The sequence below is a fragment of the Phalacrocorax carbo genome, chromosome 1 (genome assembly GCF_963921805.1).
Source record: "Phalacrocorax carbo chromosome 1, bPhaCar2.1, whole genome shotgun sequence".
NCBI classification, from domain to species: Eukaryota; Metazoa; Chordata; class Aves; order Suliformes; family Phalacrocoracidae; genus Phalacrocorax; species Phalacrocorax carbo.
Window position 1 is genome coordinate 76,162,385 of NC_087513.1, and position 27,815 is coordinate 76,190,199.

General features: G+C 47.5%; 3 protein-coding genes across 6 annotated transcripts in view; all 3 read right to left on the reverse strand.

The window, feature by feature from the left end:
* Positions 1 to 8,817, reverse strand: LOC104040701 (alpha 1,4-galactosyltransferase (P1PK blood group)). 3 transcript variants are annotated; one of them, XM_064460699.1, is made up of 3 exons: positions 8,733 to 8,817; positions 2,627 to 2,757; positions 1 to 1,782 (listed from the first exon to the last, which is right to left on the reverse strand). In XM_064460699.1, exon 3 carries the CDS (start codon positions 1,777 to 1,779, stop codon positions 646 to 648), a length of 1,134 nt encoding a protein of 377 aa, XP_064316769.1. In that variant the 5' UTR covers positions 1,780 to 1,782; positions 2,627 to 2,757; positions 8,733 to 8,817; the 3' UTR covers positions 1 to 645. The 3 variants fall into 3 exon arrangements, with proteins under 3 accessions (XP_064316769.1, XP_064316777.1, XP_064316761.1); XM_064460707.1 differs by lacking the exon at positions 2,627 to 2,757 and having other exon boundaries at positions 8,733 to 8,805; XM_064460691.1 differs by lacking the exon at positions 8,733 to 8,817 and having other exon boundaries at positions 2,627 to 5,459.
* LOC135315028 (lactosylceramide 4-alpha-galactosyltransferase-like) overlaps positions 5,604 to 27,815 on the reverse strand; it is a 25,627-nt gene continuing 3,415 nt past the window's right edge. Inside the window, exons 1-3 of one of the 2 annotated variants that reach the window (XM_064460678.1) lie at positions 13,248 to 14,714; positions 9,660 to 9,759; positions 5,604 to 8,815 (exon numbers count right to left, since the gene is read on the reverse strand). In XM_064460678.1, coding sequence (XP_064316748.1) covers positions 7,688 to 8,815; positions 9,660 to 9,759; positions 13,248 to 13,276 — 1,257 coding nt within the window. In that variant the 5' untranslated portion in view covers positions 13,277 to 14,714 and the 3' untranslated portion in view covers positions 5,604 to 7,687. Of the gene's footprint in view, positions 8,816 to 9,659; positions 9,760 to 13,247; positions 14,715 to 27,815 lie in introns of those variants that run through there. The other variant, XM_064460672.1, reaches the window with a different exon arrangement.
* Positions 14,849 to 27,815, reverse strand: part of LOC104052768 (lactosylceramide 4-alpha-galactosyltransferase-like) — a 16,193-nt gene continuing 3,226 nt past the window's right edge. Inside the window, exon 2 of the mRNA XM_064460719.1 lies at positions 14,849 to 18,740. Coding sequence (XP_064316789.1) covers positions 17,613 to 18,695 — 1,083 coding nt within the window. The 5' untranslated portion in view covers positions 18,696 to 18,740 and the 3' untranslated portion in view covers positions 14,849 to 17,612. The remainder of the gene's footprint in view (positions 18,741 to 27,815) is intronic.

Sequence of the window (27,815 nt, forward strand, 5' to 3'; positions counted from 1 at the left end):
TTAGGGTAATTAGCTTAATTTATTAACAATCAAATTAGAGCAGGGTAATGAGAAATGAAACCAAGTCTTAAAACACCTTCCCCCCACCCCTCCCTTCTTCCCGGGCTCAACTTCACTCCCAATTTCTCTACTTCCTCTCCCCCAGCAGCACAGCGGGACGGGGAATGGGGGTTGCGGTCAGTTCACCACACATTGTCTCTGCCATGCCTTCCTCCTTGGGGGAGGACTTCTCACACTCTTCCCCTACCTATGGTCTGTTCCACAGAAGACAGTCCTCCACAAATTTCTCCAATGTGGGTCCTTCCCACAGGCTGCAGTTCTTCACAAACTGCTCCAGCATAGGTCCTCTGTGGGGTCACAGGTCCTGCCAGCAAACCTGCTCCAGAGTGGGCTCCTCTCTCCACAGGGCCACGGGTCCTGCCAGGAGCCTGCTCCAGCCCAGGCTTCCCAGGGGGTCACAGTCATCTTTGGGCATCCAGCTGCTCTGGTGTGGGGTATATTTGAAGCATGACGTAGGATATGAGGCAATATTGGAAATGGTACAAAATCACTGAGGTGTCACATGAAATACGTGCTCTGCGGAAGGTGAAAGGCACTCAGTTTTCTTCAGGCTGGGGAACCTCCCTGCAGCCAAGGGCCCACAGGTCACGTTAGAGGCCATGACTGCTCTTCAGAGTCCTTCTTCATCTTCATGCTTGTAGCAGGGCAGAACTGGGAATACAGCTGAGCCATCAGACCCTGGGACGTGATCTCTAGCCTTGTACCATGGCTCAGTTTGTTCCACACATGCACTGCGTAGGTGTTGTGAAGGAGCCTGTGAAGCTCCGAGGAGCTGATTGTATCAAATAACTTCTTCCAGTCCTCCCACCGAATAGGATAAAAGCCTTCTGGGGAAAGAGCACGCACCCCTTTGCAGCTCATGTTGTTCTGGATATTACTGATGGAGCACCATTTCTTGAAAACACGTGTCAGCAGCCACGGGCCCATGTGCCCCCAGATCCAGCCGCTGTAGTTCTCCACAAAGTCCTGCATGCAAAGCTCCATGAACTTGTGTTTGGGCTTAAAGGACAGAAAGGCCCCATTCAGGACACCCTGAGCCTGCAAACCAAGGGTATTGGTGAGGTTCTTGAAGTTCTTAAGCACAATGAAGTCTGTGTCCAGGTAGATGCCACCAAACTTCCACATGATGGCAATTCTGCAGGCATCAGACAGGACGGGCAAGTAATAAGGTTCCTTCTGATGGTCAGGCTGCAAGTACCACTTTGCCAGAGGCGTCCCTGAGAAAAGCTCCGGCAAGTCCAGCGGCCGGATTTCCACGTTGGGGAAGCAGCTCAGCAACGAGAAGCCCCAGTGGTTGGGTAATGAGCCATTACCATTTGCCAAACCTTTCATGAGCACCACAACCCTTGTTCCAGGGTGCGCCCGGGCCGCTGACTCCACAGAGCACGTAAACAGGTAACTTGGGTTTGTTTGCTCTGAAGTCTCCACAAAAAACACATCCCCTGGGGAATTACGGGGCTCAGCGGTGCTAGGGTGGAGAAGGCAAGGCAAAAACTGAGCATCCCTGCTTAGCATAGGCAACCTGTAGAGCTGCCCCACAGCATTCTCCCCAGTTCTCCAGTACATGAAAGTGGCAAAGAATACAAAAAATGAAATGGTGAGGGTAAACAGAGCCTTGAACCTTTGGCGCAGCACCAACCTGGTCAGTTCTGGCAGGCTGTTGGACATCCTGAGCATTCTCACTCCTGTCAGAGCCTGCTCTCCCAAGACAACTGTCATGATCTGAAGGGGAAGAAAGAAGAGAAAGACATTGACAGGGAAAGGAACAGACCACAAGCCTTGGGACAGTGCCACGGCAGAGCCGACCTCTCCTTCCATCACCTCAGGGCAGCATGCTTAAATTATGCCTTTTGGTCATTTCTGAAACAGTCTCCTGGCTTCTCAGTATTGCCACAGGGCCTTCAGGTCAATGCACAACTGAGGGGGAAGCAGCAAGGAGGATTCTTGCATTTCTCCTGCCTCCCTCTGCTCCATCTCCAAATCCAAATCCCCATGCTCCAGAACAGAGAGCTTCAAGAAACAGCAAAAGCTTTAATCTCTAACCAAAGAGACAGGGAACAGAGCAGAAAACCCAGATGGCACAATGCCATTTGTCATTCGCCCCTGCTTACTGCGAATGGGTCACATACTAAACTCTCCATGTAGCCAGAAAATTACTTCTCAGCCACACTGAGAGGTTTCCAAACGCAACAGCACGGAGCCACCGCTCTTCACTAGGCACCGCGGCTTGTGGGACAGAGGAGATGCAGCCGATACACAAATCATCACCTCTGGATTCCCAGAACATTTTTGCCTCCTTCAGAGAAATGCCAGCATGTGCTGTGCGTGTTACAGGCAGCAGAAAACCCCCACTCTGCTTTTTACATACCTATTTCCCCCTCCCTCCACACCACAGCCCGCTGAATACTGTAAATCATTTTTAGGTTGGTAAGCTGTAGAAGAGAAAGCAAACACAGGCTTGAGGGGACAGAGTCCTTTCTTCCACATAACAGACACAGGAAAACTGTCTCTCTACCTTCGCCTGAAACTGCAAGTGCCACTCACAGAAACTGCGAATACTACTCACCTTTCCCGACTTCAACACACCACAGAAGTCACTGCTCAGCTGGACAAGATTTTGAAGAGGTCTCTGAGAGCGCCTGTAACTCTGGAGTCCGGCACTTCCTCTTTGTGAAAACGGAAGGTGAAAGATGGAGTCTGAACACATGGAGATACCACGCAGATATCATGCAGATCAGGGAGCACGTGACACCATGCATACAGCTAACACATTGGTGCAAAGAAGGGTCATGCAGCTGAGGGGTCATGCGCTGTGCTGTGAAGAACCCATCTAGCTAGGAATGAATCAGGAAAAACAGGGAGGGGGGAAAAGGGAAAAGGAAACCCCTCCTGGCTACACTTTAAGCTTCATACTGTGTCAGGAAACTGTTCTGCTGTTTTCTACACCTTTGTTAAAAACTCCCAGTGCTCACGCTGCTTGGGTGGCTGCCACGAGAACTGAACTGAGAGTTTCACAGACCTGCCTCCTCCCAACCCAAGACTTCCGTTCAGAACACTCCTTTGAACATGCACCCTTTTGACTGATTACTTTACTCATCCCTTTGGGAATACTCCCTCTTACACCGGATACTTCACTGAGTGACTTTCCCAAAATCAGCTGTCCCTCATTTTATGATGGAGTTCCCCCTTGTCCCTGTGCTCGATGGCAGCTGACCTTCCCTTAGAGAAGACACGTTGATGCAATCATAAAATGCCACCTTTACCCATACAGCTGCTAAGTTTGGGGTTTAGTGCAGTTTCTACACGTTTGCCTGCAGCAAATGTCATGCCTATTGCTCTGTAATTCATTTCTGTCTCATACCAATGCAGATGCTAAGACCCTCTGAGAGTGTGACCAGGACTGGCTGGATACTCTCACAGCACAAGAATTTCTTCGACAGAGCGAGAAACCTGCTAATGCATATTTTCTGACAATAAATGATTTGCAAAATACTACATATAATTTCATGACCTTCCTTGATAAATTTAAAAGCCTAGCTAACCAATGCAGTGCTCGAAATAAGCAAATAAAAACCAAAAGAAAACAAAAACCCCAGTCCAAATAAAAAGTGTAAAATGTACAAAGACACCTTACCGCATAATGTAAAGTCTGATATTTGAATGATAATTTCCCTTGTTCCAAGCACAAAAAGGATAAAATATAGTATAAAGGGAACAGACATGGAAGATCTTGTAGCTCCTCTGTGCAATGACATCACCCAATGTGATGCTGTTGGATCAGCATGTGCTCACATCTACTTTTGGTGCCCCTAAGGGGTCCTGGAGCACCCTGCAGTAAGCAAAAGGGTTCCTGCCCTACATGACTGTAAATGTGCTTTACTGATGTTTTCCTCAGTAGCAAAACCAGAGACAACAAAAAAATGCAAACAACCAAATCTGGATTACAATTGGATGATTGGGTGAAGGTACAACATGAGTTCTGTAATCCTCTATTTTTCAAACTGCAACAGCAGATCCTTGGAAGTCCCTGAAAACTCGCAAATCACTCCTAATTGGAAAAAAGTTACACTGTTGAGCAATGTTATTGTAGAACATTATCATATGTTCACAACAGTTCAAATAGTGATAAAAAATGGCAAGACGTAAACTGTACAAATTCTTTAAGGGCATGCGTTTAGCTATGTCAGAAAATGAATCGTTACATTCTCAGTTCACACTGAAAGCGGTTAGAATTGCTTTTACATAATTAATTTAGAACTGTGTAATTCTCAGATTATGACTTCTGTGGAAGTCCTCAAACCTCCAGGCCTACACCTTAGCATAACCAATATAAACAACTGTCTTAGCCAGAGGGGATCAGATGCTGGGGAAGCATAGGAGACTTGCAGCTCTTAGTATGGGACCCAGTGCTGGAGGCACCGAGACTGGGGCAGGGCTGGAGAATTTGGTACAGCTGAAGTGGTCAGAATATGTCATGAACATCCAAATCTAGCTTCACAGGCTAAATGAAAGTATAGTGTGGTATACCTACCTTCCTTTGTCTTAGTATTGCTCATCTTTGTTGCATATTTTTAGTTCAACCTCAACTGCCTTATGCCGTTAAACTATTCAAAAGCTACATTTGTGGTACATTAAGTAGAAACACAGCAACGTAGCTCTAATCAGCCTTGGAGGTGGTTGCACCAGTCCCAGTTGTCTTTAGGAAAATGAGTCAAGTACTGTTGAGTTCAGTGATGTCCCTTCAAGTAAGCATGTGGACATATGAACAGAAAAACACTGGAGGGGGTGTGTAAATTTGCTACAAATTCAGTAGCAAAAACAGAAAGGAAAAAGGTCCAGCAAAGCGCTGCTGCATACCCAAGTAGCTGCTAAGGGTCTTGAACAATATCACTGATCATAAGCAGCCTGACAGGAGTATTTTTGGGACGCACCAGAAAACAGCTGAAGATCTCAATTTTCTCTAGATTTACATTACCAACAAGAGTAGAAGATGTAAGATGTCACAATACCAACATTCAGTGGGTGACTAATCAGTCGGTCAGGCATGGAAGAGCAGTGCAGAGCCAAACAGGGATAAATCCACCAGCTAATTCCCCTAGTATTTCGGGGAATTAGTATTTAGCATTTTAGCAACAGCTTTAGAGCTCCTCCTTCTGACCCAGAAAGAATGGCACACCAAGCATGCGTGAATATTTGAAGTGAGATGAACGTAAGTATTGTAATTGTAATGGGTATATTAGATCAAGTCATAAGATACTGCAGCTATATACAGAGGACATGCTTAAGGTACCTGTCTCTTAACTGCACCTTTTGTACTTAATCACAGCTTCACCTTTCCAGAGTGAACCCTGCAATATCCAATTTCACATACATGTTTTTTGGAACTAAGTTTTCTCCAAAAATAAAAGTTTTCTCCTGAAAGTACATACCCACTCATACAGCTCTAATGCAGTGCTTGATAGACACTTCGTTGGGTAAGAATAATTAACAGCAAGCCACAGTAAAGAGTTGGAGGATATTAATAAGTTTCTGCAAAAAACAGATTGTGGGGAGAAATGATATGGCAATTTTAATAGCTGTTGATTCCCAAATCACTGTACAGAATTTGGCCACTGATGTGCTGGCATCTTGCTGAAGTTATCCAGAAAAAAATACAGAGACTCCATCTGTTATTTGCAACCGAGAGAACCAATGATGCATGTAAGTAATGGCCACAAACAGAAAATCACATAACCAGTCATGGCAACATCATTCAGCTTCAATTCAGCTTCTGCCTCCCTAAAAACAATAAGCAGTAGTCTAAAATTAGAGGAAAATGGTCAGTAATGCTATTACACTTAGATAGAGTAGGAAGTTTGTTGAATGAATTAAGATAGAGCCGTAACAGCTTCCAAAAAACCAAGCATGCTCGATTTCAGTCAAGCAAGCTTGCTCAATAGCTTCATCAAATGTAAAAAAAATGGTAGCAGGAGCTGTTATTTTCTCAGGCAGCAGCACTGACAGGATTACCTTGCACCCAGTGACAGTGCTATTTGAGAATGGTGGCATATGAATTCACAGCAGAGAAGTGGTTCTTCTAATGTTACCAGTGCTGTTAGCTACAGCCACAGTATAAGCTGCTTGGTGAGCAAGCTCAGAGGCAGTGCTGTCATGCACCAGAACACTGCATGTGAGCACTAACTCCTGAGCCAACCCTTGCAGCAGGAAAAGACCAAGTTTAGATATAAGTATTGCCACTAAGACTCTGAACCCCACTGACTGCTGCCAGACCCTAATACCAAGTGTAGCAATGGCTCAGTCTCAAAGATATCCAGCCATCAAGGAGGGAACTGTAGCCCAGAGCCTGGTGCTGTGGAGTCAGCTCTCTGTTTCCCCAGGAATTAAGGCATCTAGCAGGACTAAGAAGAAACACTAGACTCCTGGTTTCTGTCAGACCACCACTGAGATGCAGGGAAGGGAACAGCTCATTCTTTGTTCATCTGCACCTGAAATCATTCCCCAGGGGTCTGTGCTGGATGCTGTCCTGTTCAATGTATTCATCAATGACTTGGATGATGCGATAGAGCGTAACCTCAGCAAGTTTGCTGATGATACCAAGCTGGGAGGAGTGGCTGTTACACCAGAAGGCTGTGCTGCCGTCCAACGAGACCTGGACAGGCTGGAGAGCTGGGCCGAGGGTAACCTCATGAAATTCAACAAGAGCAAGGGCAAGGTCCTGCACCTGGCAAGGAACAACCCCATCCACCAGTACAGGCTGGGGGCTGAACTACTGGAACGTGGCTCTGTTGAGAAGGACCTGGGAGTGCTGGTGGACAAGCAGCTGACCATGAGCCAGCAATGCGCCCTTGTGGCCAAGAAGGCCAACAATATTCTGGGCTGTGTTAAAGGGAGTGTGGCCAGCAGGTCAAGAGAGGTTATCTTCCCCCTCTACTCTGCCCTAGTGAGACCACATCTGGAGTACTGTGTCCAGTTTTGGGCCCCCCAGTTTAAGAAGGATGTGGAACTTCTCCAGCAAGTCCAGCAGAGAGCATCCTGCTCTCTCCTCAAACCAGACATGAGAAAGCCTCCTCCACCAAAGGCTTCAGAAGAGAAGGGAACTAAATAAGTTGCTTTAGCTCCTCCTTTCTCCCCTGTTTTCCTGCACATTTTTCTCAGGACTCCTCCTCTAGAACATCCTTAACTTCCTCCTCAGTTCCTGTTCTTTGCTCTCCCATCCTTTTGTTGCTTTCAGGGCTGCACTTCAGAAGTCCTGAGAATCAGGCTGAGTTATGCATTTCTACAAAGGCCTCTTCCAGATTAACAGCCGTAGAAAGGGGCCTCACGCCTCTGAAAGGCTGATGGAGGCTGCCACAAGTGGCCCAGCACTTGCTCCCCGTCTGAGATTTCTCTACCTGACCAAGCAGTGCAGAAGAAAGGTCCTGCAGATGAACAAAATGATGCTGGTAGGCAGTTGAAGTCAAGACAAAGAGCTGCACCGGCATCGGCTGAAGCTACAGGCTCCACCTACACCCCACAAATTACTTTTGTCCTCAACACCCACCACGTCACTTCAAAAGAAGGTTCATTTGTGATCAAACAGTTGGAGAGTTATGGGCTCCCAGGCAACACCTCTTAGCTGACCCCTGAGTCACTGCCGTTCCGAGTTCTTCTTCATGATATCGTATGTGGCAGGGCAGAAGTGAGAATGCAGCTGAGCCAGCAAAGCCTGGGATGTGATCTCCAGCCTCGTCCCTTGGCTCTTCTTGTTCCATACATGCACTGCATAGGTGTTATTAAAGAGGTGGTGAAGCTCTGAGGAGCTGACCACTTCAAAGTATTTCTTCCAGTCCTGCCACCGAATGGGATAAAAAGCCTCACGGGGCAGAGCACTCACTCCTTTGCAGCTCGTACTGCTCCGAAGACTCCTGATGGAGCACCACTTCTTGAAGACACGCGTTAGGAGCTGTGGGCCCTGGTGCCCCCAGATCCAGCTGTTGTAGTTCTCCACAAAGTCCTGCATGCAAAGCTCCATGAACTTGTGTTTGGGCTTAAAGGACAGAAAGGCCCCATTCAGGACATATTTGGACTGGGTACCAAGCACGTTGGTGAGGTTCTTTAAGTTCTTAAGCACAATGAAGTCTGTGTCCAGGTAGATGCCACCAAACTTCCACATGATGGCAATTCTGCAGGCATCAGACAGGACGGGCAAGTAATAAGGCTCCCAGCGCTGCTGAGCCTGCAAGTACCACTTTGCCAGAGGCGTCCCTGAGAAAAGCTCCGGCAAGTCCAGCGGCTGGATTTCCACATTGGGGAAGCAGCTCAGCAACGAGAAGCCCCAGTGGTTGGGTAATGAGCCATTACCGTTTGCCAAACCTTTCATGAGCACCACAACCCTTGTCCCTGGGTGCGCCCGGGCCGCTGACTCCACAGAGCACATAAACAGGTAACCTGGGTTTGTTTGCTCTGAAGTCTCCACAAAAAACACATCCCCTGGGGAAGTACGGGGCTCACCAGCAGTGGCGCCAGGAGGAGAAGGCACAGAGTGACCACAGTGGATTTCAACAGGCAAGCTGTAGACCCGGCCCCTGCCCTTGTGGTCCTGGGTGATTCTCAAGTACAATATGATGGATGCAAAAGAGACAAATAAAACGGTGAGGGTAAACAGAGCCTTGAACCTTTGGCGCAGCACCAACCTGGTCAGTTTTAGCAGGCTGTTGGACATCCTGAGCATTCTCACTCCTGTCAGAGCCTGCTCTCCCAAGACAACTGTCATGATCTGAAGGGGAAGAAAGAAGAGAAAGACATTGACAGGGAAAGGAACAGACCACAAGCCTTGGGACAGTGCCACGGCAGAGCCGACCTCTCCTTCCATCACCTCAGGGCAGCATGCTTAAATTATGCCTTTTGGTCATTTCTGAAACAGTCTCCTGGCTTCTCAGTATTGCCACAGGGCCTTCAGGTCAATGCACAACTGAGGGGGAAGCAGCAAGGAGGATTCTTGCATTTCTCCTGCCTCCCTCTGCTCCATCTCCAAATCCAAATCCCCATGCTCCAGAACAGAGAGCTTCAAGAAACAGCAAAAGCTTTAATCTCTAACCAAAGAGACAGGGAACAGAGCAGAAAACCCAGATGGCACAATGCCATTTGTCATTCGCCCCTGCTTACTGCGAATGGGTCACATACTAAACTCTCCATGTAGCCAGAAAATTACTTCTCAGCCACACTGAGAGGTTTCCAAACGCAACAGCACGGAGCCACCGCTCTTCACTAGGCACCGCGGCTTGTGGGACAGAGGAGATGCAGCCGATACACAAATCATCACCTCTGGATTCCCAGAACATTTTTGCCTCCTTCAGAGAAATGCCAGCATGTGCTGTGCGTGTTACAGGCAGCAGAAAACCCCCACTCTGCTTTTTACATACCTATTTCCCCCTCCCTCCACACCACAGCCCGCTGAATACTGTAAATCATTTTTAGGTTGGTAAGCTGTAGAAGAGAAAGCAAACACAGGCTTGAGGGGACAGAGTCCTTTCTTCCACATAACAGACACAGGAAAACTGTCTCTCTACCTTCGCCTGAAACTGCAAGTGCCTCTCACAGAAACTGCGAATACTACTCACCTTTCCCGACTTCAACACACCACAGAAGTCACTGCTCAGCTGGACAAGATTTTGAAGAGGTCTCTGAGAGCACCTGTAACTCTGGAGTCCGGCACTTCCTCTTTGTGAAAATAGAAGGTGAAAGATGGAGTCTGAACACATGGAGATACCACGCAGATATCATGCAGATCAGGGAGCACGTGACACCATGCATACAGCTAACACATTGGTGCAAAGAAGGGTCATGCAGCTGAGGGGTCATGCGCTGTGCTGTGAAGAACCCATCTAGCTAGGAATGAATCAGGAAAAACAGGGAGGGGGGAAAAGGGAAAAGGAAACCCCTCCTGGCTACACTTTAAGCTTCATACTGTGTCAGGAAACTGTTCTGCTGTTTTCTACACCTTTGTTAAAAACTCCCAGTGCTCACGCTGCTTGGGTGGCTGCCACGAGAACTGAACTGAGAGTTTCACAGACCTGCCTCCTCCCAACCCAAGACTTCCGTTCAGAACACTCCTTTGAACATGCACCCTTTTGACTGATTACTTTACTCATCCCTTTGGGAATACTCCCTCTTACACCGGATACTTCACTGAGTGACTTTCCCAAAATCAGCTGTCCCTCATTTTATGATGGAGTTCCCCCTTGTCCCTGTGCTCGATGGCAGCTGACCTTCCCTTAGAGAAGACACGTTGATGCAATCATAAAATGCCACCTTTACCCATACAGCTGCTAAGTTTGGGGTTTAGTGCAGTTTCTACACGTTTGCCTGCAGCAAATGTCAGGCCTATTGCTCTGTAGCTTCCCAGACCCCTTCCCCCTCCCCAAATCCTTCCAAGCACTGCAGTACCACAGACGGGCTCATAAGATGCCAACACTGGGGAAGCTCTTTGGAAAGCACCTTAAGCTATTGCCAGCCCTTTCACTGACAGAGAATTCCGGGCCTCAGGTCAGGCCCCATCTAGTCACAGAATCACAGAGGGGTTGGGCTTGGAAGGCACCTCTGGAGACCATTTGTCCAAGACACCTGCTTAAAGCAGGGTCACCTACAGCAGGTTGCTCAGGATTGTGCCCTCCTGGCTTTTGACCTTGTCCAAGGACAGAGACTCCACAACGTCTCTGCGCAAGCTGTTCCAGCGCTTCACCATCATTTTCATTCTAATTCCCCCTATTTCAATTTCTGCTCATTGTGTCTCGTCACTGGATTCCACAGAGGAGAGTCTGGCTTGTCTGCTTTACCCCACCCGTCTCCAACCAGGTGTTTATACACTTTGGCAAGACACCCCACGAGCCTGCCCTTCTCCAAGAAAAATGATCAGCGTGCTCTCAGCCTCTCTTTGTACGGCACGTGCTCCTGTCCCTTTCTCATCTTAGCAGCCCTTTGCTGGATTTGCTCCAGTATGCCCGTGTCTCGCTTGAACTGGGAAGCCCAGAACTGGGCACAGCACTCTAGATGTGTGTCACCTGTGCTGAGTGGCGGGGAAGGACTGCTTCCCTTGACCTTGCAGGCAACGCTCTACGTAATGCAGCCCAGCAGCCTGTTGGCTGCCTTTGCCACAAGAGCACGCTGCCGGCTCCTGGCCAGCTTGTTGTCCACAGGTACATGGAGTTATGTCTCACCAGTTCCATCTCTCCGTTGAACTTCATGAGATTCCTGTTGGCTCATTTCTCCAGCTTGTTGAGGTTGCTGGGAGGCAGTTCAACCACCTTGTGTACCAATCACTCCCCACAGTTTTGTATCGTCGGCAAACTTGTTTGGTTTGCACTCCATCCCATCATCATCAAGGCCTCTAATAAAGACGTTAAACAGTACTGGCCCCAGCAGAGACCCCTGGAGTATACCACTAGTTACTGGCCTCCACCTGGACTTTGTGTCACTCATCACAATCCTTCAAGTCCAGAAATTCAGTCATTTCTCAGATCCACCTCCCTGTGCTTATACACCAGAGTGCTATGCTGCTATCCAACGAGACCTGGACAGGCTGGAGAGCTGGGCTGAGGGGAACCTCATGAAATTCAACAAGAGCAAGGGCAAGGTCCTGCACCTGGCAAGGAACAACCCCATCCACCAGTACAGGCTGGGGGCTGAACTACTGGAACGTGGCTCTGTTGAGAAGGACCTGGGAGTGCTGGTGGACAAGCAGCTGACCATGAGCCAGCAATGCGCCCTTGTGGCCAAGAAGGCCAACAATATTCTGGGCTGTGTTAAAGGGAGTGTGGCCAGCAGATCGAGAGAGGTTATCCTCCCCCTCTACTCTGCCCTAGCGAGACCACATCTGGAGTACTCTGTCCAGTTTTGGGCCCCCCAGTTTAAGAAGGATGTGGAACTTCTCCAGCAAGTCCAGCAGAGAGCTACCAAGATGATCAGGGGGCTGCAGCACCTCCCTTATGAGGAAAGGCTGAGAGACTTGGGTTTGTTCAGCATGGAGAAGGGAAGATTGAGGGGGGATTTCATCAATACCTATAACAATCTAACAATAGGGTGGGTGTCAGGACAATGGGACTAGGCTCTTTTCAATAGTGCCCAATGACAGGACAAGGGGCCATGGGCACAAGTTGGAACACAGGAAGTTCCCCCTCAATATGAGAAAAAATGGTCTTTCCTGTGAGGGTGACAGAGCGGTGGAACAGGCTGCCCAGAGAGGTTGTGGAGTTGCCTTCCCTGGAGACATTCAAAACCCACCTGGATGCGGTGATGTGCCCCTTGCTCTAGGTGTCCCTGCTCAAGCAGTGGGGTTGGACAAGATGATCTCCAGAGGTCCCTTCCAATCCCTAGCATTCTGTGATTGTGTGCTTATGTAGTCCACATTTCATCAGTACATCTACAAGGTTGTTATGGAGGCTGTGTCAAAAGCCTTACTAAAGTCGCAAAAAACAATATCCAATGCTCTTCCCCTGTCCACTGAGCTGGTCACTCCATCACAGAAGCCTATTGGTTTAGGCAGGCATGACTTCCCCTTTGTAAATCCATGCTGGCTACTCCTAATCACCTTCTTGGCCTTAACAAGTTTGCAGATGACTTCCAGGAGGATTTGCTCCGTCACCTTCCCAAGGGCCAAGGTAACACTGGCTGGCTTGCAGTTCCCTCGATCCTCTTACTTGCATTTCTTGAAGACAGGCAAGATAGGAGTGACCTTCCCTTCCTTTCACTTCGCCTGACCTCTACAACCTTTCAAACATATCAAAGAGGGGTCTCGCAGTGACATCAGCCAGCTCCTGCAGCACTCGAGAAGGTATCCCATCAGGTCCCATCACCTGTCTGTTCATTCAGTCCTGACATGTAATCCATGGACACGGTGATGTGCAAGAGACTGTGGCATGCATCCTCCCCAGGGAGGGATTACATTGTAGAAAACATCACCAAGTTCCTCTTACCTGTAGCCAGATGCAGAAATTAATTTTGGTTTGCTTCAAACTGATCTCTGAACTCCCTTTCAACCTCTCATCTTATACTGACTTTCCACCTCTCTAGCAGGCTTCCTGTTCCTTCTGCAGTTGGGAAAAAACCCAACACTGGTAGCTTTAGTATCTTTTGTTGAATGTTTTTCAAACTGTGTTTTCTATAGCTTAATGGTATTTTCATATTTAACTTGCCAGACTTTATGCACCTACCTAATTTTCCCCATGGACACAGATTCCATTTTGTGAACAGTACTTTCTCACTTCTCGTACCCCTACTGATGTACTGCAGAGCCATGGCGGCTGCTATTTGGCTCCACCATTATACACAAATTTAAAGGTCAAGATCTCAGCTTGAGCTGTAATGGCAGGGTGCAGCTGAAGTGACTTCCTCCCGTAGTTTTCTCTTCTGGACTGTGCCTATTCATCTGAGTTCCAGGCATGGTTGCAAAAAAGGTACCAGAGAGACCACAAGCCAAGTGCACACAGGGAGTGTTCACAAATATCTGAGGGTTGAACCTGAAGTACAGAAGAAAGACCAGAGCGCCGGTGTTCACAGGTGGCATACCCAAACAGAGCAGGTGGAGAGCTTTGTTTTTCTTCTTCTCTCCTGCTGAGGACAAACCAGCCCTAGGCAGACCTCAGCTCCTAACGTGTATATGATTAAGGCAGGTAACTGCACTTTCCCCAAAGAAGGGCTCTTAACCTGCTTTGCACCGCAGCCTTCCTGGACTATGCATCTTGGGGGGGCGGGGGGGGGGGGAGGGGGAGAAACAGGGAGGAGAAGAACAGGGGGAAGAAATAGCCCTACAGAGCATTACTATTTACTGCACATCCTAGATGCCTGGACGCACTCAGCCAGCACAGAGAAATACAAGAGCTTCTGGGAGCACTCAACCAGCATAGCGTTCAGATTCTTTCCGGGAGACCAGGTCCAGGATTACCCTGCTGATCCTTCCTTACTTCTCTTCTGTTGCACTGTCCAATCCTGCATCTCCAGGCCCCACCCCTGGCTTCTCTCCTTCACGTGCTGCACACCTGGCTACCAGCACTAACCTTCATGAGCTCAAGGACAAAGGAGACAGGGCAGGAAACAGCTAGTGCCTTCTCACCACTTCCCATCATCCCTGACTGCATGTCAGCAATGAAGAAAGCACAGGCTGCTATTTCACATCTCAAGATCTCAAGGAAAAACTGTTTCCCTGGCTCTTGACTCAAGGAGTCACAATAAAACTCCTCTGCACACCAGACCCCACCAGTCCTTTCACAGCCCCTCAAAATGCTCCCTGCACTCCAGGGTCTTTAGATCAAGCTCTGAAAGGCAGGTGGCAGAACGACTGGCTGCAGTACAAGCTTTCCCCTTTCTTGTGCTGCAAGAGCACAGACACCGTCACTACTGAGGGAGGCTGTAGCTCATCACCCAGGGAAAACGCAACACAATTTCTCATGGAGTTTCCTATTCCATAACATCCAGACCTTCAGAGCAAGATTAAAATGCCATGCTTCAGACAGATTGCAGGTCATGGATGATGAGGCAATACCTGGTTGGATTAGGAATCAGTACCACGCGCTGCGCTTTCCTCTGTTCCCTCTGCTCCAGTCCCAAAGACAGCGTGTAGTCATGGTTTGCAGAGCCTTCTTTCCACATGTGCTTATGCTCAACTTGTTTCATGTTCATTCCACACTCCTAATTTTAGTGAGTCACTTCAGGACACAACTTTAAAATGCTTTTCTGCATAACAACTAACAGATTGCTCAGACCTACCACCGACGCCTCGCAGAACAAAATGGAACATCTTGGCAGAGAGAAGAAATAGTAAAAACTGTATTTATTTTTCTTTTACAGGACAAAAGGAAAAAGGCCAAAGGCTGCTTTGGTTTGATTCTCTCCTTATCACACCTCGGAATGTTGACGCTGCCGGGGGTAAAAACAAAGAAAAACAACAACAACACCACCACTACTCCATTTACCCAAAAAGGCACTTTCCTAGAACAAGCAGTGGTACATCAAGCCAGATATTCATTGCAGTGGGTACCAAACACTCCCATAATCAGTGTACGGTATTGCTGCAGCAGAGTCTCCTGCTACACCTTTATGATCACCAACCACCATTTTACCATCTCTGGTAGGGGTTCCTAGCTCACTAAGATTTCTGCTGCTTAGGTCAAAGGGCTTCAGAGCAGAAGGAACCAGTAGAAGGAGAAAAACCATGCCTCAGCGACCACATGTTCGGCCAGGGCTGACAATTTTGTGGCTGCTTCTAAAGGAAGCAGTGAAAAAAAACTCACAGAGTGGCGACAGTGAGAGCAGGGAATGAAAACAGCATCCTTTTATACCACTTAGTGTGTTGAAGATGCTTCGGGAAGATCTGCTGTTTCCCCACAAAGTCTCTGCTCTTAAAGATGTTCAGTGTTGGGAGGGCTGCAGACATTCCAAATCCTGAATGCCTCTGGGATATACCATAGAGCTGGGCAGAACAACGGGGCAGCACTACATACATGCACACGCGTGGTGCCAGCCACTGGAGGGGTGTTTCCTGCACCTCCTTCACTCCAGTATAGCTACCTGTGCACAGACCTCACACCCTACCCAAATCACAGGCATGTAGTTTTCAATCAAAGCAGCACTGGCCTCCGATCAACACCGGACAGCTCAGCATAAAGTTAGAAAAAAAAAAAGGCAAAAGGTAACACACCCGCCTTAAGCTCCCACAGCCTGAGGGGCAGGGAACTGTTTAGTGAAAGTGATGGGCAATTTGCCTTTCTTGTTTTTAGCATCAAAGAAGAGACAAATAAACCTGAGAAAAACAGAGAAGTGTTGCATGCAGTGTCTTTTATGTTTTTGACCATTGCCTTGGCTCCACTGAGCAAACCTCACATTGCTCATGGTTGATCTGGGAAACAGAAGAGGCCTCAGACAACTGCAGACCTAAAAATCATTTGAGTCACACCCAGAGGACTTGCAGGAACCACCAGGTGAAAGAGACGTTCCGTCACTTTGGGGCCAGGCAACACTGAAGGTCTGACTGACTCGTGGTCATCAAAGCAGCCATTGGACCACCCCACTGCTGTTCCCAGGCGTAAGAAAAGGAGGCACACTGGAGGCAGAAGAGCTTTTACAGTGAGATCATAATCTGGTAGTAGTGTAGGAGAGGGGATGGCCAACGCTCTGCTCGTCTGCATTAACCCTATTGTAGTGCCAAGCTCTTCTGCCTCAGCAATGCCCTTTGGAGTGTGGTGGGGACCAGACGTAACAATGCTGATGCTCTCGACCTTATTCTTGTTTCTCACTGCTCTTCCTCCGTTAGTTCCCGACAGGAACTCTAAGAGCATTAATAAGTCCTTTTGGCCACCAACGCAAGGGATGAGTTTCCTCCCACAGTTTGTCCAACAAACTTGCCTCCGTGGTGGGAACCCTCAATGGCACAACAGCACCTTGTGAGAGATACAGTAACCTTCTCCATTGCAATTCAGGAAGATGCTCAGGGAGAACCGTAAAGGTTCCCGCCACCCTCCTCAAGACCTCCCAGGAGAGATCTGCACTCCTGGACAGTGGATTGCAGGAGCACTCCAGGCTACTTGAAGAGGTCCACCATAAACAACTCCTAAATGGACCTGCATTTAGACAGTACAGGTTCCCTACCAAGCTCTCTGTAACGTTGGAAATATCATGCCTTTCCTCTAGAACCTGTCCAAGTGCTGAAAGGTCTGGTGCATCTTAGACATTGTTATGGACATTTGGTCACAGAGACAAACACAGGGTAAAAGACAGTTCAGCTCTTCCTGTGTCAGGTGCAATTTAAGGTGTGATTTGGACAAGCTGTCCTGCTCATCACAGGGTGTTGAACTGCCTACTATAAAATAAAACATTGCTGTGCAAGAGCTCCTTCTAAATGATGAGCTGGCCTCTGATCCTCATATTCTGATTCGCACCAGATTTCCACATCTTCAGATCTACGACATCAAACAGAGACTGCAGCATCCTGCTCTCTCCTCAAACCAGACATGAGAAAGCCTCCTCCACCAAAGGCTTCAGAAGAGAAGGGAACTAAATAAGTTGCTTTAGCTCCTCCTTTCTCCCCTGTTTTCCTGCACATTTTTCTCAGGACTCCTCCTCTAGAACATCCTTAACTTCCTCCTCAGTTCCTGTTCTTTGCTCTCCCATCCTTTTGTTGCTTTCAGGGCTGCACTTCAGAAGTCCTGAGAATCAGGCTGAGTTATGCATTTCTACAAAGGCCTCTTCCAGATTAACAGCCGTAGAAAGGGGCCTCACGCCTCTGAAAGGCTGATGGAGGCTGCCACAAGTGGCCCAGCACTTGCTCCCCGTCTGAGATTTCTCTACCTGACCAAGCAGTGCAGAAGAAAGGTCCTGCAGATGAACAAAATGATGCTGGTAGGCAGTTGAAGTCAAGACAAAGAGCTGCACCGGCATCGGCTGAAGCTACAGGCTCCACCTACACCCCACAAATTACTTTTGTCCTCAACACCCACCACGTCACTTCAAAAGAAGGTTCATTTGTGATCAAACAGTTGGAGAGTTATGGGCTCCCAGGCAACACCTCTTAGCTGACCCCTGAGTCACTGCCGTTCCGAGTTCTTCTTCATGATATCGTATGTGGCAGGGCAGAAGTGAGAATGCAGCTGAGCCAGCAAAGCCTGGGATGTGATCTCCAGCCTCGTCCCTTGGCTCTTCTTGTTCCATACATGCACTGCATAGGTGTTATTAAAGAGGTGGTGAAGCTCTGAGGAGCTGACCACTTCAAAGTATTTCTTCCAGTCCTGCCACCGAATGGGATAAAAAGCCTCACGGGGCAGAGCACTCACTCCTTTGCAGCTCGTACTGCTCCGAAGACTCCTGATGGAGCACCACTTCTTGAAGACACGCGTTAGGAGCTGTGGGCCCTGGTGCCCCCAGATCCAGCTGTTGTAGTTCTCCACAAAGTCCTGCATGCAAAGCTCCATGAACTTGTGTTTGGGCTTAAAGGACAGAAAGGCCCCATTCAGGACATATTTGGACTGGGTACCAAGCACGTTGGTGAGGTTCTTTAAGTTCTTAAGCACAATGAAGTCTGTGTCCAGGTAGATGCCACCAAACTTCCACATGATGGCAATTCTGCAGGCATCAGACAGGACGGGCAAGTAATAAGGCTCCCAGCGCTGCTGAGCCTGCAAGTACCACTTTGCCAGAGGCGTCCCTGAGAAAAGCTCCGGCAAGTCCAGCGGCCGGATTTCCACATTGGGGAAGCAGCTCAGCAACGAGAAGCCCCAGTGGTTGGGTAATGAGCCATTACCGTTTGCCAAACCTTTCATGAGCACCACAACCCTTGTCCCTGGGTGCGCCCGGGCCGCTGACTCCACAGAGCACATAAACAGGTAACCTGGGTTTGTTTGCTCTGAAGTCTCCACAAAAAACACATCCCCTGGGGAAGTACGGGGCTCACCAGCAGTGGCGCCAGGAGGAGAAGGCACAGAGTGACCACAGTGGATTTCAACAGGCAAGCTGTAGACCCGGCCCCTGCCCTTGTGGTCCTGGGTGATTCTCCAGTACAATATGATGGACGCAAAGGACATGAACTTAAAGGTGATTATAAACAGAGCCTTGAACCTGTGGCTCAGCACCACCCTGGTCAGTTTTAGCAGGCAGCTGGACATCCTGAGCATTCTCACTCCTGTCAGAGCCTGCTCTCCCAAGACAACCGCCGTGATCTGAAGGGGAGGAAAGAAGAGAAAGACATTGACAGGGAAGGGAACAGACCACAAGCCTCAGGACAATACTATGTCAGAGCTGCATGCTGAACTCTCCTTCAGTCCCCATGCTGAATTACGCCTTTAGGTCATCTTTATGAAAGCACCCTGGCTTCTCCATGCTGCCACAGTGTCCACAGGGTCCCATCAGAAACCACAGCCCATATTCAGGTTATAGTGTTATGTGACATAGCTCATCTGCACGCTGAGAAAAAGCTCAGGGGGACAATGGCAGGAGTTGGAGCCCAAATATGCCCTGCCAGCCTACTTCCAGCCCATGGAAGGCCCATCTGCCCAAGGCCAGAGGAGCTTAGGAGCACAACTGCAGACAGGATCCCTGATCAAGGACGCCAGAGGAGCCAATACCTTGTCTGGGCCCCTTCCAGGGCTGTCCCAGTGTCCAGGCATGAAACCCATCACCACAGTCACCAGAAAGAAGCTCTCCAGATCACCTTTCAGACTAAGGGTGTCACTGCCTAGGGGTGGGACATATTATGGCGTGTGGGGGAAGAACAGTTTGGAAGCGCACAGGACTTATTGAGATATTTAGCAAACGAATCAAAGGTGGGGCAAGGGAGGGCTTTAGGTAATTTTAGGAGGAACAAGAGTAGGAAAATAGAGGTGTAAGGAGATAACAAGGACCAGATGCAGGTAAACAGCTTGCTGGTCAGTATGCTTGTCTGGCTGTGCCCTGCGCTTGATAACGCAGTCTCTCTTGTCTTCTTCTTAAATTCATTTCTGATGCTATCATCTGTTCCTGTCAAGAGGTCTCAGCTCCCAGAATCACAGACTGGTACTTGTTTCCCTTCCATTTATTCCCCGATAGCCACCCTGTGTCCCATATTTGCTACAAAGCTCCACAATGTGTTAGTGTTTTCTGTGCTCCTTCACACGGCACTTCACACGTCTGTTCTTCACAATGCTCTTAATTTTATATTTAAGCCTCTAGACTTGAAGTACTTAACACTTTCCTTCACTGGAAAAAAAATCCTATTTTCCCCTTCTTTCACCATTTAAAACCATACTTTGTGGAAGAGAAACTAACATTACAGCTGTTAGGCCTTCAGTACAGCAGTCATCTTTAAAAGACACATTCTCCTCTTTTCCTAGCTATTCTACCCACAGAGCCAGACCTTCACTATCTGTATGCTCAAGTGTAGGGGGGACACCTACATACCCTCCTGTCAGGCAGTTGAGCTGGGATACAGAGTGCTATTTCTGCTTTTACAAGCTTCATGTGACTGTCCTGGCCAGCCTCCAAGTTTAGATCTCTGAAGTCCAAAGAGTAGATTTAACCATAATGAGATATGTTGCAGCACATGGAAAAGTAGAGCTGAGTTTACCTCCCAGAATGTCCAACAGTTTTTAGCAGCCTGAAATAAGGTGTGCCAACGCACAGTCTAATTGAAGGGCGCTGTCATCTATGTGCCAGTGCCTTCCTCAAAGCCTGCATAGTCAAAGTGATGCCAGGCTCTTAATAAAGAAAACAAACAGTAAGGTTTCACAAGGAATATACTCTTGAAAGAAAGAAAAAAAAAATTCTTTGAAAGATGCAAAACATTTAGTGTCTTCTCTGCTTTAATCCCTGTTTCCCTTTTGGTAAAAGTTTACATAATTTAGAAGAAATAGTATCAATACAATCCAACAGTAAAAGCAGAAGTTTTGTAAGACAAAAAATGTGCAGAATGTAATCAAGGACTACATTATGCCTGCTACAGATAGCTACAGGTCATCTTAATAACAGAAAAGAATTTTCCATTTCAGATTAATAATTCTTCAGTTGAAAAAAAAAAAATCTCTGCTGAGAATTTTTTTGTCTCAATTTTTTTTGCCTCCATTTGAACAAAAGCCTTATCATCCTATGATTTTTCAACACATCTTCATTCTCTCAGAGACACCGCTTTGGAGTGTTTCTTCTCTACCTGTAGACAATGACACATCATCTGGCCGGTAGCACAGGGCACTGGCATGCCTGGGAATGGCCACATCATGGTGAGCTGCCCTTCCCCTCCATACCCTCTGCTTTCCTTCAGACTCTAAGAGGGCAACACACACTTTCCTTCCATATCGTTGCAAGAAATGGCAAGACCCTGCCATCTCCCCTCCCTCTGTTCTCTCTATCGCTCCACTCATGTTTGGAAGGAAGAGAAGTGAGGAAGTGAGGTTTCTTTTAACCACATTACACCAGGTGTACACAGTATAGTTACTGCTAGGCTTGTAGTACTGCACCAGCAGAGTTTGGGGGTGGGGGATAAAGAAACAGCTTTGCAACTCCACCCTGCAGAAACAGCACATCAGTGGCAAAAGGTTACTCCAGCTCTGCCCCACAATGAATCTTTTACAGCCTGAATATAAGGGTTTGCAAATAAAATTGCATCTATTCTACAGCTTTTGCCAACACAACTTGTTGAAAGATCACCATTCATGAACACCTGTAACTAGCTAGTGCTGGCCCTTGTCAAGAAAGCTGTACTTGGGAAAAGCCAAAGCACCAACACATCAATACAGGGGTATGCCAGTCTCACACATGGAGAGGGGAAACTCTACCCAGATGATGTCCACATGGGGTTTGTACTGTTTGGCCATGTCATTGCTAAACCGCATGACATCCAGCATAATGAATGGATAATGAATGAATGAATAATGAACACTTTTGCCATAGGGAAAATGTTCTTGACTTGAGGAATTTCACTTACTTTATTACAAATCAGCATAAATTTTTAATTACTGATTCAGGTACTGAGAAGAGGAAATATAATTAAAGAAAAAAAAAAAAGACAACCAACCAATGGTTAAATCAACACTTCGGGAAACACCCTTCCTCCTCTTTCCCCAAGCTCGTCTTCAGTACACCAGCTCTCCTGCTCCCTTTCTAGTCTCAACTTCCCTTTTTTCACTGTGGGTTACACTCAGTCTGTCCCAACTCCTTCTGTGAGGCAACAGGAGGCAAAGGACATTGTGGGACAGTCCTTAACACTTTCTTTGGCCGCTCCCTGCATCTCACTTTTCCCCTGCTGCTCCTTGCTTTTTTCTACTCCTCTGCTCCAGCATGGGTCCTACACAGCGTGCAGTCCCTCAGTGTGTCCCTGACCCAGCATGGGCTGCAGTCCCTCAACAGTACCTCCTCCAGCACAGAGCACCTCCTTCCAAGACAGCATCTCCAGCCAGGTACCCAGCAATGTCCCCTTCCACACACACCCTCCACTTCCACCTCCCTTTACTCCAGACATGTCTCTTCACATATCTCCTCAATCTCCTTTTGCACGTCCTCTTGTGTCTCCTCCTCTCACATCTCGTCCCATGTGTCCTCACATCTTTGCTTTTGTATCTCCTTTTACATGTCCTCACATACGTCATTTTGTGCCTCCTGCCCCATGTCACCCTTTCATGTCCTTTTTTGTGACTCCTCACATCTCCTTTCTGCATCCTCATATGTGTCCTCCCATGTTTGTGCTCATATGTGCCCTTTTGTGTCTCCTCTCGTCTCCTTTCTGTGAGTCCTGAACCTAGCAGATGCTGCCCTTTCTTAAATACATCTGAGAAGAGGCACTGTGTGCTGCTCTGACCAGTTGCAGTTTTGGCGTACAGTGGGCTGTTTTTGTCTGGTTTGGAGCTGGCCGGAACCAGAACAGGGCAGCTCTCAGCCCCTTTCCCTAGAGATCACCCCTGCAGCCCCCGACTCCTCACACCCTGCCAGTTACACCTACTACAGCGTACCTTGTAAAGTTTACATACAGAGAAGTCCCTAGGTTTTGGGTTTTTTTATCTTGTAAGGTTGAAATCCAGATTTGGATGTTGAATTGCCAACTGCTGAACAGTTGGCCACTACCTAGGGCAAACAAAACCAGTTACAAAACTATTTAGGTGGTCCAAGTTACTGACCTCCCAAATGACTCATGCATTTATTTTCCTTTGTCGTAACATCTACTTCCAAAAGTTCCCTGTACAATTCTTTAAACAAAGAAAATGAGGGACTGGAAGTGACACGTCATTATTTACCTACTTGCAATGCAAAGGACTTGTCAACAATTTATTGATGGCCTCATGTTCAAGAGAATTCATTTTTTAATTTGCTCAAGGCTGCCAACAGCTTACCTTAAACACATCCTTAGCACACACCAATGACTCTCTACCAGTTAAGCAGGAAGGTAAGGACCTCCTAGCACTGCCACCCTACCTGTACATCCTTCTCCAGAAAGCAAGGCTTTGTGTTGGAGCTAAACCAACCTAAGGAGAAATTTCCAACAAAACAGGGATTCCTTCAGGTATCTGAGGGAGAAAATTCCACCTACAAAATAAATGCAAAGCTTTTTTCATAGTTTAGCTCCCACAGAACAGCTCAACTGAAGCACAAATCCTGGGAAAACTGAGGGAAGGTAGTTCAGAGAGCACTATTACTCCCTCAACATTTCTCCCTTACAAGCAATGGGAAGACAGCAATGTCCCTGTTTGATTTACTTTTAAAGATACTCAGCAGCTGAACACCCTCTGTTGTGAGGGTGCCAGAGCAGTGGAACAGGCTGCCCAGAGAGGTTGTGGGGTCGCCTTCCCTGGAGACATTCAAAACCCATCTGGACGAGTTCCTGTGCCCCCTGCTCTAGGTGTCCCTGCTCAAGCAGGGGGGTTGGACAAGATGATTTCCAGAGGTCCCTTCTGACCCCTGCCATTCTGTGATTCTGCAATCTCAGGCAGTAAATAGGTGCAGGCAGTAAAGAGGTGCAGCAGATTACAACAGCTGTTCCAGCAACAACAGTAAAAGCACCAGGAAACCACAGGCTCCTTCATGGCAGTTCAAACACCTCTAGGGCTAGAGCAAAAGCTCCATTTCTTCCTATCATGTCTGCTGAAGTCTTATCTGAAGCTACAAGGTGGCTGAGGGTGATACAGCACCAAAGTCCCATCTAGTAACTTCTATCGATGAAACAAAATAAGAGGAAATGACCACAAGCACAGAAATTACTGCCACACCAATGCAAACATGCAGCTGCATTTGCTTAAAATTCACTCACATTTTTACTTTAGAAGCACTTTGTGACTAAAAAGCAAAGCAAGTATTAATAAGCTCTGAGCAAGGGAGTTTCCTGACCCTGTCAGAAAGAGGTGCTTTAGGACACTGCTGGAACAATGCAGAGATGACTTAGCAGCAAACAGGTACCACAGCAGCAAGAGTCAAGAGCCAGGTTCTCCCTCACAGAAACCAGGCTGCACTTTCCCATGGGGCAGGGGACAGATCTGTTGAGTTCATTTACTGTGGTACACACACCAAGAATAAACTTGTTTGTTATTTTAAAGTACCTTTAATATAGTGTTTTCTGTGCAGGATGGCATGCCACACCACAGCATCAATCACAACACCCGTCCCACAAAGTGGCCTTCACATGCTGCCACATACCTCCTCCTATTTCAGCCCCGACGGTTAGTTAACCATGGCTGAAGCAATATGCCGTTGGCTTAGCAAGGCACAGAGCATGCCATTCAAGAATTTCCACAAGACAAAGACAAAAGCTGCAATTCACTGAAGGTGACAAAATAGAAGTTTAGAGCATTTCTACATGGGTCAGGTAAAGTGCTGGTTTTAAATGCTTTATTAAATATGCTCCCTAATATTCGGTCCAGGATGTTTTCCCAGATTAACATTAGAAAAGATCCAGAGTCTCTTTGCTGCTTCTTTATGAAGCAGGTCAAATCCATAATCCTATTTCTTTCTGCTGACAGGTTTTAGCCCTTGCTTTTGTTTTTCTCAGAAAGCCATGACAAGTTTTATGGGGGGGTGCATCTACAGCTTTTCCTCTAAAAGCTGCTAGAAACATAAGTCACAAGAAAATACACAAAACCTTAAAATCTCAAACTCGTATCAACGGAGAATTGTCAAGGTAGACTTTTAAGTAACATTTGGTGCACCAAAATTAAATATATTAAGCTTGAACCTAGAGCTACGGGAATTTAGAATAACCAGTGGGCGTAATTCCCGTCAAAAACATTTGGTGTTATGGCACCCTTAAGTATAACCAAAAAAAAAAAAAAAAAAAAAAAGCCGCTGGAAGTTTACATAAATCTGTTCCTGGTTACTGTGTTTCAGAGCAGCTAGATATGCATTTCCTTCCTTTCAAACACAGTGGAAAATTAAAGCTTGCAAAGCTTTCATCAAGAACAAATGAGGAAAAAACCAAATCTACAGACTATGCAAATTGTCAAAGCAAACATGCCGCATCTTTCAGTCTGAAGACCATACACAACACTGCTCTGCACTGTCCCTTTGCTCTTTCAGGATTAGCACATCCGCCAAGAACAGTAAACACGAAGCGATACTCTGAATTGTTACTACGTGCTGTGGAGAGTTACGGTCAGGAGTCGCCTCCAGAAATACTTGGAATAAGGCAGCCTGAGCAAAAAGGTGGACAAAGGGCTCATGTTTGGAGCCATGCTTTTTGGTTCTGTCCCAGTGCTACAGCTTGTATGGAAGTAGGTGCAGGCCAGTTTGTATGAAACCATTACCATGATCACAGCCTAAGAGGGCAGCATGGTGGCCTTTCCAAAGGAAGGGTACACCAGGTACCACAGCTAACACATTTAAAATACCTTTACTTTTTACATGACCTGAATCTAAGTTAAAGTTTCGTGCTTATTAAGGCATCCCCCGGTACTAATACTGTACATATGAAACACCAAGAGATAATGCATTTGATTCTGTTCACTTCCGCATACTTCATGGCAATATGCTATTTGCACTTAGCTCAACCAGTGTGTATCAGGATCCTATGTAACCTCCCTGAATGCACTCCTTTTAAAATTCAATGCTATTCACACTCCACATGGCATTCACATGGAAAATTTAGCTACCCGATCAAAAGCAGAGATTTCTAATATTGAAATCGTGACTGCCTGCCCAAAGGAATACAGGGCTGAACTGCTCAAATAAATACAGGGCTGAAGGGGAAACATCATTTCTGACTCGCAGCTTTCCCAAAGCCTTACAGGGAGCTAGCTCTGCAGGTGTGAGCAGCACCTCTGCGGCGAGGCCACCAAGGTGTGGGGCGTGGGGTGGGAGGGCCCCCTGGTGGATATCTGCTCCTCACTCCCACACTCCTCACCTGCTCAGGGACACCTCAGGTTACCCAAAAAGCCTCACGGAGATTAATTTTCTTCTTAATTTTACGAAAAGCAGTCGCTACTCTTTAGACTATTTATTGAAATATAAGGCTCTGCGTGTCCTTCCAAGGATCTCAAATGATGTCGGGTATTTCTTAGTGAAGCTTCATAAGCATAAGTAAAGCACTACAACCTGGTGTCTTCCTGAGATTTCTATGCCTATTTCATGAATAAAGTGATTACTGCAAAGCCCCCAGCACTAGGTATTGTACAGCTAGCCGGCACTCCTAACTGCCGAGTCCAGAACACCAGTGATGTGGGAGCTGTAACCTGTCTCTCAACTCAAAAAGTCCTGTGGTAATTTGAAGCACACACCTCTGTTTTTTGTTTTGTTTTGTTTTTTTGAACCTCCATCCCTCCTTCACGGTGGGCCATAACCCCTTCACTTACTCATCGCAGGTGCATCCTTCCCCACATTGCGCTGCTCCACACCTTCCTCCCCACTCTGCCATGGCCCTTCAGCCCAGCGCAGGAGAAACTGGGGAGCAGCAGCTACGTAGGATGGCTTCAGGAATCAGAGATGGCAACAGTAAGAGTCACCAGCTGAGAAGCCCTGAGCTGTGAGGCAGGACAGAAGATGGAATTTTTCAACAGAAGAGAGAGCACTGTACAAGGCAGCCAGGTTACAGGTAGGGAACTGGGAAGGAGCTGAGAAATGGTGGAGAGGGCTTTTAAGCTGAGGTTCTTGCCTATAACATTGCAGCCATGTCTATGTCTGGCCCTGTACCCCATCAGTCCAGACCCTGCCCCACACACCGAGCTGCCCTGCCCCTGTGTGGAGCTCCTGGCTGAGCCTGCTGCACCCCAGGGCTGCCCCACTCAGCTCCCGGGGGCTGGCATGGGTCAGGGAGGGCCTGCCTGGCCCCCTCATTCCCCAGCACCCCCCATGGCTCCCCACTGTACTGCTGGGGTAATATCATATAGCATCAGGGTGCTGGGGTCCACTGTGCCAAACCAAGGTCCCTGGGGGATGGAGCGGTGGAGGGTTTCATCCCAGTGGGAGCACCAAGCAATGCAACGAGTGCGGTGGAGTGAGGAAAGGTGCCAGGGTCACTGCGAGGCATAAAGGGGAGCAGGAGGATTTATGGACAGACCTGGGTAGAGAAAGGCTGTCAAAATTTGGAACCCAGCTACACTGGTTAGCCAGAATGTTATCATCTCCTTCCCCCCAAAATAGGACATAAGCATCTTATTCATCACCCCGTGAAGTTTCCCAAGACTTTTTTTTTTATAGCGTAGCATTTAGGTTTTCTTTAACTGAAAGGAGCGGGTTTTGTACTTCACAGCTTTTAGCTTTCAAGAAACAGACCATGCAAACCCATCATGAATATTTAAAATAAAAGAGAAGGCAGACTTTGGCCACAGAATGCTGCTGGGAAGGACAGACAAAAGGGACAGATGCTAGCAGATCAACTAGCAAACTGATACAGCTCTTCGCCACCAACGGCTTCCAAATAGTAGTTTCCTGTTACTGCATGTTTGCAGAAAGCCATGCGTACTCATTGTACAATAGGGCTGGAAACTGTATGGAATTGAAGACTAAACACTATTCTAACTGCTACAGCTCAAGGAAAAACTGGTACATGGCTAGAAAAGGATCAGCTTTTTTGGAAGGACGTGTGAAAATACAGAATTCAGAAGGTTGCCTGGTCAGGAAGTGAGCAATTCCTGTTAATCATCAGTATTACTGCTGCCTACAAGTTTATGCAAGGGCTTCACAGCAGATCTTGCAAAACAGGGAGAAGGCACTGGAAATGGTGTCCTCTTTCACAGGGAGATCAGTCGCATGTGACCAGGCATCCAGCAGCATTAACAAGTGAAGAGATAGAGTGTATCAGAGCACACTAATGATTAAACACTTCAAGTCTAATAGGCCAACGTGTAGTG